This window comes from Panthera uncia, chromosome B4 (assembly GCF_023721935.1).
Source record: "Panthera uncia isolate 11264 chromosome B4, Puncia_PCG_1.0, whole genome shotgun sequence".
Taxonomy (NCBI): Eukaryota; Metazoa; Chordata; class Mammalia; order Carnivora; family Felidae; genus Panthera; species Panthera uncia.
The window spans coordinates 36,539,434-36,551,829 of record NC_064809.1 but is presented as its reverse complement, the minus strand read 5'-3'; the positions used below and the strand labels follow the sequence as shown (position 1 = coordinate 36,551,829).

At 37.6% G+C, this 12,396-nt stretch overlaps 1 protein-coding gene across 1 annotated transcript in view; it reads right to left on the bottom strand.

Moving 5' to 3' along the window:
• KDM5A (lysine demethylase 5A) overlaps positions 1 to 12,396 on the bottom strand; it is a 93,650-nt gene that overhangs the window by 47,972 nt on the left and 33,282 nt on the right. The window contains exons 11-13 of the mRNA XM_049624866.1: positions 5,987 to 6,168; positions 3,815 to 3,977; positions 2,150 to 2,269 (exon numbers count right to left, since the gene is read on the bottom strand). Coding sequence (XP_049480823.1) covers positions 2,150 to 2,269; positions 3,815 to 3,977; positions 5,987 to 6,168 — 465 coding nt within the window. The remainder of the gene's footprint in view (positions 1 to 2,149; positions 2,270 to 3,814; positions 3,978 to 5,986; positions 6,169 to 12,396) is intronic.

Sequence of the window (12,396 nt, the reverse complement as noted above, 5' to 3'; positions counted from 1 at the left end):
AATAACAGTGAAAACATTAAAGGCAGAAACCATCTTTAATTTGTTTCTGAATTACCTCTATTTCCTATCCTACATCTAGCCAAGAAACAAGTAAATCATAAACAGTTAATAAATGTTAGTTAAATTAAAAAAAAAATAGAGCTTGGGGAGCCTGGTTGGCTCAGTCGATTAAGTGTCCAACTTCGGCTCAGGTCATGATCTCATGGTTCATGAGTTCAAGCTCTGTATCGGGCTCTGTGCGGACAGTGCAAAAAGCCTGCTTGGGATTCTTTCTCTCTTCCTCTCTCTCTACCCCTTCCCCACTTGCTCTATGTCTCTCTCAAAATAAATCAACTTAAAAACAGAGTTCAAACCCAAGGAAAAGTCCTAAGCTCGAACTTGCTCATACTGCTTCTTAAGCCTAATAATGTTTTTTTTTTTAACTTTTTTTTTTAACGTTTTATTTATTTTTGAGACAGAGAGAGACAGAGCATGAACGGGGAAGGGGCAGAGAGAGAGGGAGACACAGAATCAGAAGCAGGCTCCAGGCTCTGAGTGGTCAGCCCAGAGCCTGACGCAGGGCTCGAACTCACGGACCGCGAGATCATGACCTGATCTGAAGTCGGACGCTTAACTGACTGAGCCACCCAGGCGCCCCAAGCCTAATAATGTTTAAAGTTACTAGATCAAATAAGATTACTCATGTCATCCGTTAACCAAGGAAACAAAAATGATTCACTATGAAATTTAATAAATTAAGGTGGCTACAGAAAACATAAGACCCAATATTACAAAAAAACACCTCCCCAAGGGGCGCCTGGGTGGCTCAGTCAGTTAAGCATCCTACTCATCTTACGACTGTTAAGATTGAGCCCCGTGATGGGCTCTGCACTGACAGCACAGAGCCTGCTTGAGATTCTCTCTCTCCCTGCACCTCCCCAGCTAGCACACATGCATGCACTCCCTCTCTTTCTCAAAATAAATAAACATTAAAAAAAAGATACTTTATATATATATATATCGCCCCAAATGCTGAGAGACAGAAAAGTGTCACTAAAGGAAAAACAAAGTCAAAGGTGTATCATAAATTTGCAGTCTTTTCCCAACCAACATGACATAATCATATCTAATTACTTTTTGATATCTACCTCATACAAAAAAGCAAAAGAACAATCACTGGCATTATCATTTAAACAAAAGTATATCAACAGAGATCCCAATATCATAGTAACTTTTTAAAATAAAATTTTTTAAAGGAATAAAAAAAACAAAATGGCAGGAAGAGTAAAATCAACTAATTGTCTATAAAAAGGAAAATAATAAAGGGATATTTTAAAACTCTGAGCTAAATATTGGAAAATATGGGTAAAATTCTTCTATTTTTAATTTTTTAATGTTTATTTATTTTTGAGAAAGAGAGAGTATAGTGGTGGGGGGAGGGGGGACAGAGAGGGAGACACAGAATTTCAAGCAGGCTCCAGGCTCTGAGCTGTCAGCACAGAGCCTGACACGGGGCTCAAACTCACGGGCTTCAAGACCACGATCTGAGCCGACAGTTGGACGCTTAAACGACTGAGCCACCCAGATGCCCCGGTAAAATTAATTCTTAAAAAGATCTGGTTGTAGGGGCACCTACGTGGCTCAGACGGTTAAGCCTCCAACTTCCACTCAGTTCGCGATCTTGCAGTTCGTGAGTTCAAGCCCCACATTGGGCTCCCTGCTGTTGGCACGGAGCCCGGAGCCTGCTTAGGATCCTCTGTCTCCCTCTCTCTCTACCCCTCCTTGGCTCTAGTGCACATGCACTCTCCCTAAAATAAATAAACGTTTAAAAAAAAAAAAAGATCTGGTTGTCATTATAAAATCCATAAGTTGCTCAGATAAAGCAAAGACTAGAGGAACCATATTCTCTCAGAAAAGAAAGATTCAAAAAATATCAACTGTTCATTTAAAATTCAAACAGAATGGGGAAAATAATGGATAAGAACTATAAAATCTTCCAAATAGAAAGTGTAATGGAAACTAACTGAACTTTCTAAATTATAACAGCCACTCTACTCTCTACTGAAATATTCATGAATCCTCCCCTCCCCAGCTAAGCAAATATGGCAACTAAGATGCATTTTCCAGGGGTGTTAGTAGACGTACAACAGCTACTTGCTATAGAACAGACCCAGTCAGCAGTACAGAAGTTCACAGCTTCAGCAAAGTTGTAGCCCTGGTTAAATCCAGAATGATAGGCACGAGGAAATGTCACAACAAACTCTCCAGCACACTGATTGGTCCTGTACACCTAAATGCAAAGTGGGAACAGGGATACAAAACAAAACAAAATAAAAACAACAAAAAAGGGGAACAGATTTTATCAGTCACTTTCAGCAGCACTTTCTAAAATTAAAAACAGAAAAGCATTCATTTACACCTATCAGAAGACAATATCAGGGTTTAAAAAGGAGCCCGAGGGGTACCTGGGTGGCTCAGTCAGTTAAGTGTCTGACTTCAGCTCAGGTCATGATCTCACGGTTCGTGGGTTCAAGCCCCACATCAGGCTCTGTGCTGACAGCTCAGAGCCTGTAGCCTAATTCAGATTCTGTGTCTCCTTCTCTCTCTGCCCCTCCCCCACCCATGCTCTGTTTCTCTCTCTCTACCAAAAATAATTTAAAAAAAAAAAAAAAAAAAGCAGCAGCCAGAACTCTACCTTCTTAAAATAGTCCCTGATAACAAATTATAATAATTCATAAAAAGAAAGTATGAGACAAATTTTCAAAGAGAAATGTTACTCACTGAACTACCAGTTTCTGAAACTTGACAAAATTTTTACAATTAAGAGATTTTTTCTTTTATTCCCTTTATCCTTGTGTTGTCAATCATGGTAAAGGATGGAATTTCCTCCTACTCTTGGATAATTTTTTGGAAATTAACTAATTAGTTCATATGTAATATGGAAATATCCCCAAAATCAGTTTTCCTGAATCCCACTTAGTTTTATAATAATACTATATGTCTTTAGAAAAGTCCCAGATTTGGGGCACCTGGGTGGCTCAGCTCAGTTAAGCATCTGACCTTGGCTCAAGTGATGATCTCACAGCTCATGAGTTCGAGCCCCATGTCGGGCTCTGTGCTGATAGCTCAGAGACTGGAGCCTGCTTTAGATTTATCCGTCTCCCTTTCTCTCTGCCCCTTCCCTGCTTGCGCTCCTATCTCTCTCTCAAAAATAAACCTTAAAAAAAAAAAAAAGTCCAGATTCTAGTACACATTCACTCTTCAAAGACAAACTAACACTACTATTACTCAAACTACTTTCTCATTAAGGGTGTGATGAATATTTGAATATATACAGCAAATCCGTTAAATTTATACCTTATCAGGTATTAGTGGCTTAAATTTAATAATCATTATCAAAACCAAGTTGAAAAGTAAAAAAAGTATCCATAGTATATTTCATTATTGCATATAAAAAGAGGCTGTGAAATCTTCACATGAAAAATGATCTCCAAAGGATAGACATTAGTTATTACAACTATCACTTAAAATACTTACACTTTGACTAAACAAGGTTAATAAGGAATACAAGATTTTTGTTAAGACCAGGACATAATGGTTTACTGAAAACAGAAGACTATTTTCATAGGTAGTTATACATAAAATATGATGAATACTTTAAAACACCTCTTAACCAAAAAAATGTTCTTCCCTTCAGAATATAAATTCTAATTTGGCTAGAAAATGACATGATCTTTTGCTTCCAGTTACAAAACAAAGCATATGTTGTGATTCTAATAAAAAGCGAACATAAATTTAAAGTAAAAATACTAAAAGGAGACCCGAAAAGACTCACAGGCACACCATGCTCCATCAGTACATTGGGATTCATGATGGTGACTAACTGATGCAGGAGATCAGGCTGGGATTCAAATAACTCAGGGGCCAGCTCCCTCATCACCTCCTCCAGTTGTTCTGCAGCATGAGATGGCACACCATACCAGGTCTTTGGTTCCCCCCTAGCAAAAGAAACAACTGTTTAACTAGGTGAGCATGGTACCAATGAGGCCAGGGTCTCTCATGCAAATCCACTAATTTATAATTAATTTTGTTTGTCCCATGGTCATAGATTATATACCCTGAATCCTGGCAAACCAACTCATAAATCTATTGTTTGATGAGCTATTGTTCATAAAGAAGGTAAAGCAAGAGTATATAAATAGGCAGGCACATACTTATCACTACTATTAGAAAAGCAATTCAAAGCACATGAACTCTTTAAGGTGGATCAATAAATAGTATTTCAAACAGGAAAGATCCTATCCGAAAAACCAACATCATTCTAAAGGATACTGACATGGTACCTTGATTTCAAGTCCACTGGACATTCCAATTATCCCCACAACGACCAAAGTCAAAGTCAGTACTCTCTAGACTACTTTTACATAACTTCATTAAGTTGATTTACTATCCAACAAAATAAGGCAAGGCTGGAAATTGTTGAAAACTTAAAGAATTCTATCTATAAATCTTAAGGACCAAACTGGCCCCATTAATGTACCAGACTTTAGCGGACTAGAGTTCATTTATAATACTAAATTGTACTCCTAGGAAATGGATTTAACGGGTCATACTATATTTATAAAATAGCTGCATTTCCTAATCCTAATACAATCCACAGTGCTGTCTCTAACAGAACTTACCATAATCATGAGAATGTTCTATAGCTGTGCTAACCAATACATACAGCCCTAGTCACCTGTGACCATAAAGCACTTGAAATATGTTTCCTGTAACTGAGGAATTACATTTTTAATTGTATCTTAATTAAAAAAAGATTGTTTTTAAGCTAACCAATACATACAGCCCTAGTCACCTGTGACCATAAAGCACTTGAAATATGTTTCCTGTAACTGAGGAATTACATTTTTAATTGTATCTTAATTAAAAAAAGATTGTTTTTAATGTTTATTTATTTTTGGGAGAGAGACAGAGGATAAGTCAAGGAGGGGCAGAGAGAGAAGACACAGAATCCGAAGCAGGCTCCAGGCTCTGAGCTGTCAGCACAGAGCCCGATGCGGGGCTCAAACTCACGAACCAAACCGCAAGATCCTGACCTGAGCTGAAGTCAGATGCTTACCCAACTGAGCCACCCAGGTGCCCCATTCTTAACAAACTTAAATAGCCACATTTAGCTAGCAGTTATCATATTAAACAGCACTGTGATAAAGCAGAGAAATAAAATCACTATAGTTTTCCACTGCAAAGAGTGATTTGAGTAGTATCTTCCAAATGGAGAAAAAAACATCATATAGTTGATATCATAATAATGGACAAGGAACTGGGCAAGTAAATAAAAGCTATGGGGGAGATACAAAAAAATTCAGCCAACAAATTTAATGAATACACATGTAACAGGCATTTTTAGGGAAAATGTTATCAAAACGAAAAAAAAAATCATTTGATAATTTCCAATACTGAAGGTTTAGTCAGATCTTAATTATATACACGCTTTGAACATTCTACCTTGAATATCAAAAGATACACCAAGTAATTTTCATGTACACCAAATAAGTATCATTTGGTCTAAAACTCTAGGCTCTGAGGGTACCTGGGTGGCTCAGCTGGTTAAGCGTCCTACTTCAGCTCACGTCATGATCTCACAGTTAATGAGTTCAAGCCCCGAATCAGGCTCTGCGCTGACAGTGTGGAGCCTGCCTGGGATTCTCTCTCCCTCTGCCCCTCCCCTGCTCATGCACATGCTTGCTCTCTCTCTCTTCTCTCCCTCTCTCTCTCAAAAATAAATAGTTTAAAAATAAAAAAATAAAACTCTAGGCTCTGCTGCATGCACATATTTTAAAAGGGAAGGTATCTGAGATATACATATCCTTAGACCTCTACACTTCTCAATATGTTACCCTACTTTGGATAGGAAATACTTTTAAATTCAGCTCTTACTAACATATCACCTAATACTATATCACACCTTTAAAAAGATAACTAAACATATAACAAAGATCATATATACCAGTGTAAGTAGTTGATGGAATAACTCCAGTGATCTTCAATGTGCCAGCAGAAAGAAGAAAAACACATTCCCACATAGAGCCATGGCACTTTCATACCAGAGATGTCTACATTAATGTGTGCAAGAACAGACTGCTCTAGGACAGGCATATTATTCAAATTCCAACCAGAAAGTGCATACTCCTATAAAGAAAAAAAAAGATGTAAATGAAAGATCAGAAATGACATGTGCCCAATAGAAATTTCAAGGGAGTCTTTTAAAATAAGGTAAAAATTGTATATAATATTTATAATAATCTAGTCCATAGAATCGTGCTCTTTGCTCTCTGCAACATGTAACTCATATACCTATTCAATCCTGTCTCCTATCTAGGTGGCATTTAGATTTCCCTTTAGTTATTTCAAATACCTCTGGTTTATTCTGAAGCATATAAGCAATTTTTTTTACTACTCCTCCCTCAAATACACTACTATAAAATTATGTGAGACTCATTTTAATAGGACAGTATATTTCTATTTTATCCCTAGTAGTGTAACTTCCCCAAATATTTATAGCATGGTGCCAGATATTGTGAAAACAGAATACTACGATATGTAATCCTGCATTTATGCCAACAGCAAAGACTAAGATGACACAGAAAGTCACCATTACCACCCCCACTAGCAACTCACCTAGAAATACTGGATAAATTATAATAATGAAAACATTTGTTTCATAGATGAACTCAAAAGAAAAAAGAATTCCAGTTTCCAGAAACAAAGAAAAAGGAAAGAAAGGCATAATGAAAAAGGAAAGCTACTGACTGAGTTTTCATAGAGGCTTCTCTGGATATAAGGGCTGGACACTGAGTTGCAAAAGCCTACCCTGAAACCATTATGAAGCCTTAAAGTGCTTATCATCCTTGCTGGGAGCAGTTCTCAAAGTGGGGTCCAGGGAACCCAGAACTATTTCCGGGACTATGCAAAGTCAAACTATGCTCATAGGAACTGTTAAGATGTTATTTGCCTTTTTACACTCATTCTTACAAGGATGTAGTGTGAATTTTCCAGAGGATACATGATATGTAACATCACAACAGACTGAACGCACAAAGAAGAAAGTGAACCCAGCTGCCTTCTATCAGGTAGTCGAAAACTGCTAAACGTGGATGCCAGGTACTGAGGGAAGGAGGAAAGTTCATTATTATGTGCACTTTCCACAATACAGAGTTGAAAAAATAAAACCCTCAAAGTAAGAGCTTTAACAGCCAATGACAAAGCTGAAGACAGAATGTGTCAACTAGAAGTCAGATTTGAGGATATCATCCACATTGTAGCACAAAAAAATGGAAACTATAAATATGTAGTTAAGAGTCACAGAGGACAAAATAAGAAAGTCCATCATAGGTTTAAGTAGGAATTCCATGCAAACTGGTGCAGCCACTCGGGAAAACAGTGTGGAGGTTCCTCAAAAAATTAAAAATAGATCTACCCTATGATCCAGCAATAGCACTGCTAGGAATTTACCCAGGGGATACAGGAGTGCTGATGCATAGGGGCACTTGTACCCCAATGTTTATTTATAACAGCACTTTCACCAACAGCCAAATTATGGAAAAAGCCTAAATGTCCATCAACTGATGAATGGATATAGATGTGGTTTATATGCACAATGGAATACTACTTGGCAATGAGAAAGAATGAAATCTGGCCATTTGTAGCAACGTGGATGGAACAGGAGAGTATTATGCTAAGTGAAATAAGTCAGGCAGAGAAAGACAGATACCATTATGTTTTCACTCATATGTGGATCCCGAAAAACTTAACAGAAGACCATGGGGGAGAGGAAGGGAGGGGAAAAAAAGGTACATAGAGGGAAGGAGGCAAACCATAAGAGACTCTTAAATACTGAGAACAAACTGAAGGTTGATGGGGCGTGGGAGAGACGGGAAAGGGGGTGATGGGCATTGAGGAGGGCACCTGTTGGGATGAGCACTGGGTGTTGTATGGAAACCAACTTGACAATAAATTATATTTAATATTAAAAAAATAAGTAGGAATGCCATTAAGAAATAGTAAAGAAATAGGGGCGCCTGGGTGGCTCAGTCGGTTAAGCATCCAACTTTGGCTCAGGTCATAATCTCGCAGTTTGTGACTTCAAGTCCCATGTCAGGCTCTGTGCTGATAGCTTGGAGCCTGGAGCCTGCTTCAGATTCTGTGTCTCCTCCTCTCTGCCCCTCCCATTCTCATGCTCTGTCTTTCCTGTCTTTCAATAATAAATAAACGTTAAAAAAAATTAAAAACAAAGAAATAGTAATGAAATATGATTCATACCCTCAATATGTTTTTTAAAAAAGGTTTTCAAAAAATACTATTCAATATGTTTTTTAGTTGGTTGGTCAGCTGGTTGTGTGAAAACATAATCAATCTAGTTGAAGAGGTAAGACCTACATACAAAAAGTTTCAAGACAACAGTATACACATGAAACTCCAAACACAGATAAAAGAGTAAATTCTTTAGTTCTTCAGAGGACAATAGTAATTAGTGTGGGTTTGCATCATTAAGAAAACTTTTTTTTTTAATATTAATGTTTGTTTATTTTTGAGACAGACACAGACAGAGAGAGACAGAGTGTGAGCAGGGGAGGGGCAGAGAGAGAGGGAGACACAGAATCTGAAGCAGGCTCCAGGCTCCAAACTGTCAGCACAGAGCCTCATGCAGGGCTCAAACTCGTGAACCGCGAGATCATGAGCTGAGCCGTAGTCAGAGGCTCAATCGACTGAGCCACCTAGGCACCCCAGGAAAACTTTATAGAAAAGAAGAACCTGAGTAAAGCTTAGAAAAATAGATAAGATGTGACAATGAATGACAGAAAGACAGAATATATACTGTCCTGGCTGGTGAAGGGGAAGACTGAAATTAGTCATACTCAGAAACACAGGAAATAAGACTAGAAAAGAAGAATGGACCTTTAACCTTAAATTAAGAAGCTTGGGTTTTATCCTATATTCAGAAAAGAAATAAAACAGAATCTGAAAAATGAAACAGTATAAACATAGTATCTTAAATATTTTTAAACTTTTGTTTATGGAAAGTTTCAAACATAAACAAAAGTAGACAGAACTGCATAATGAACTCCAGAAGACCTCTCAACCTTAACATGTTAAGTAAAAGCAATATATTTAAATTTTTTTAACGTTTATTTATTTTTGAAACAGAGAGACAGAGCATGAACAGGGGGGGTCAGAGAGAGAGAGGGAGACACAGAATCTGAAACAGGCTCCAGGCTCTGAGCTGTCAGCACAGAGCCCGACGCGGGGCTTGAACTCACAAACCGCAAGATCATGACCTGAGCCGAAGTCGGACGCTTAACCGACTGAGCCACACAGGCGCCCCAAAGCAATATATTTAAAATGACTGCAGAGACAAGCAGTAAGCAGAAAATCTGGTTAACATAACAGGCCTAAGACTACTATTCTTCAAAAAGCCTACTTAAAGTTCTCTTGGCTGGTATGTGGAAACTTACATGGCAAACAGCTCCCTACGCTAATAAAAAAGAGTGATTTATGATGCCTAGACCATACAATGTGGTTTATGTACACTTGCTTTCCTTCTGGGAGTTTGGGATTTTATAGTATGTGTTAAGCAGAGGATGCCCAGGTCACCAGCCTCCAATAAAAACCTTGAGTTGGATCACTAATGAGCTTCCCTGGTAGGCAATACTTCCTACACATTGTCAATTTGATACTAGTGCCTTCTATGTAACTCCATTAGGAGGACTCTTGGACACTTCTATCTGGTTTTCTCTGGATTTGGGCCATGCATCTTTTCCCTTTGCTGATTTTGCTTTGTATTCTTTCACTATAGTAATCATAGCCATGAGTCCTCCCAGAAAATCAATGAACCTGGAGATGGTCTTGGGGACTCCAAACACGAGTGGTCATTATTTAAGATTATGACAATCATCCCAACATGATGTGACAGGACCTAGACAAAGATGGTAGTAGTGGGTATGAAAAGAGGCCAGTCCTACAGAAAATAATGAAAAATGAACTAACAGGATTTAGTCGATGACTTAATATGGAGCCAAGGACAAGAACAAAAAAATGTTCCCAAGTTTTCAAGTTCTGTGCCTATTTTTATTCCTTAGAAGCCCTGTTGGTAGAGCACATTGTATTCATAAGACAATATATTAACTTCAGAAGTACTTCTCCAGTAAACTATGACTCCAGAGAAATACGCTATCAGATACTGAGAGCTATCTCATGCAGAAGTTCAACACAAATGTACAACGCCTAGTGAAATGTTGGTAGTTATCTGCTATTCTAGTACAGTAACTTTACCGTAACTGATATTAAGTATAAAAAGTCTGAAGGTTTTACACAAACTCTAATTAGTCCTTAAAATCCTTTTGTAATAAAGAAGTCCTCTCATTCTACCTTTAAACACAACAAAAGTATCCTGTGAAAAACATTACTGCTTAGAAAACAAAGAGCAAATCCACGATCCAGTCTAGAAAAAAAGTTGTATCACCTGTCTCTTTATACTATGGTTGGTTACAGCCCAGCATTTCTCCACATTCATGAAGGTGAATAGAGCAAAAGCAGAAATAGATAAATATTCATTTAAAACTCAAACATGGAGAAAGATTAATATTTGTATTATTAATATTAGGTGCTTAGGTTTAACACTTAAAATAATCTTTAAAATCTCTGTGACCTTGTTTTTAAGATCAGAAGATATAAATATCTGTTTAAGAACAACTTAAAAATTCAGAACAGGGGCGCCTGGGTGGCTCAGTCGGTTGAGTGTCCAACTTTGGCTAAGGTCATGATCTCGCGGCTCACGAGTCTGAGCCCCGCGTAAGGCTCTGTGCTGACAGTTTGAAGCCTGGAGCCTGCTTCAGATCCTGTGTCTCTTTCTCTCTCTATCCCTCCCCTGCTCACACTCTGTCTCTTTCTCTGTCAAAAATAAATAAACATTAAAAAAAGTTTTTTTAATAAAAAAAAATTCAGAACAGAAACAAAATTCAGAAAAAGACAGAAAAAGTCTTTTCCCAATAATTCAGTAATTGCTCACCACTTGGCAAAGGAAGGGTATAAAGAAACTCTGATGTGTTTCCTTACACCTATAAAAACCACATTAAATTCAGTGATACTGAACAAACCATCTGTGTATTATCTATGTTCTCCATCTATTGTAATCATTCTCTTTCTCCCTTGGTAAAACCCAATGTGTATTCTCTAATCTATATTATCCTAACCTGATTATTCCAACCTGTACTCTACCTACACAGAAGGAAAAATATAATAACAAGGCTAAAATAATAAGAAAGCCAAAAGATGTAACTTTTGATCATAAAGAAATGAAACAAAATGAAAACTTAATTCAGCACACATTAAGTGCTCAGATACTGGTCGGCATAATATCCAATGAGATGGTACCATGAATAAACTGGGTAGGTAATGCTATAAGGAATTAGGATGGACTGAACAGGGCCTGAAGGGACTAAAAAACAAAAAACAAAAAGGGTAAGACCACGTAAGTAGTATACTCCATTTCTTTTTAAAAAGAATATGTAATTCTGCATGTGTGATATATAAATGCTTGCATAGAGGGGCGCCTGGGTGGCTCAGTCAGTTGAGCGTCCGACTTCGGCTCAGGTCATGATCTCGCGGTTTGGTTCGTGAGTTCGAGCCCTGCATCAGGCTCTGTGCTGACAGCTCAGAGCCTGAAGCCTGCTTCAGATTCTGTTTCCCTCTCTCTGTCCCTCCCCCACTCATGCTCTGTCTCTCTCTCTCTCTGTCAAAAATAAACTTTAAAAATAAATAAATAAATAAATAAATAAATAAATAAAATGCTTGCATAGATCACTGTTTCTGAAGAACAGCTAGAAGATGAAATAGTGTCTTCCTCTGTTACATTGGTGATCTGGGTAGGAGGGAGACTTTTAATTGTAAAGAATTTCCAGCAGTGGCAATATGGAGAGGTTGGGCAATTCCCCTCCACAAAAAACAAAGATAAATCTGGACAGAATTATCAAAACAGCCATTTCTAAGGCACTATAAATCAACTAAAGGCAAACAACAGAACAAGACAAAAAACTGAGAAGCATTTACAACTGAAAGACTAAAAGCCTGAATAAAAACATTCCCAGATAAGCAAAGACTGAAAAAAATTCATTCCTTAGCAGACCCATACTACAAATAAAAGCAGTCTTCCAGCCTGAAAGAAAATGACCTGAAAAAGTAAGTTGGATCCCACAGGAATAAATGAAGAGCATCAGAAATGGTGTATTTGTGAGTAAATAGGTAAAAGAGTATATGTGTATTTTTTACCTTCTCTTAACTTTTTAAAAAAGATGGTTTAAAGTAATAATTATATTGCTGTGTTGTCGTGTTTATACGATATGTAGACATAATGTATAACAA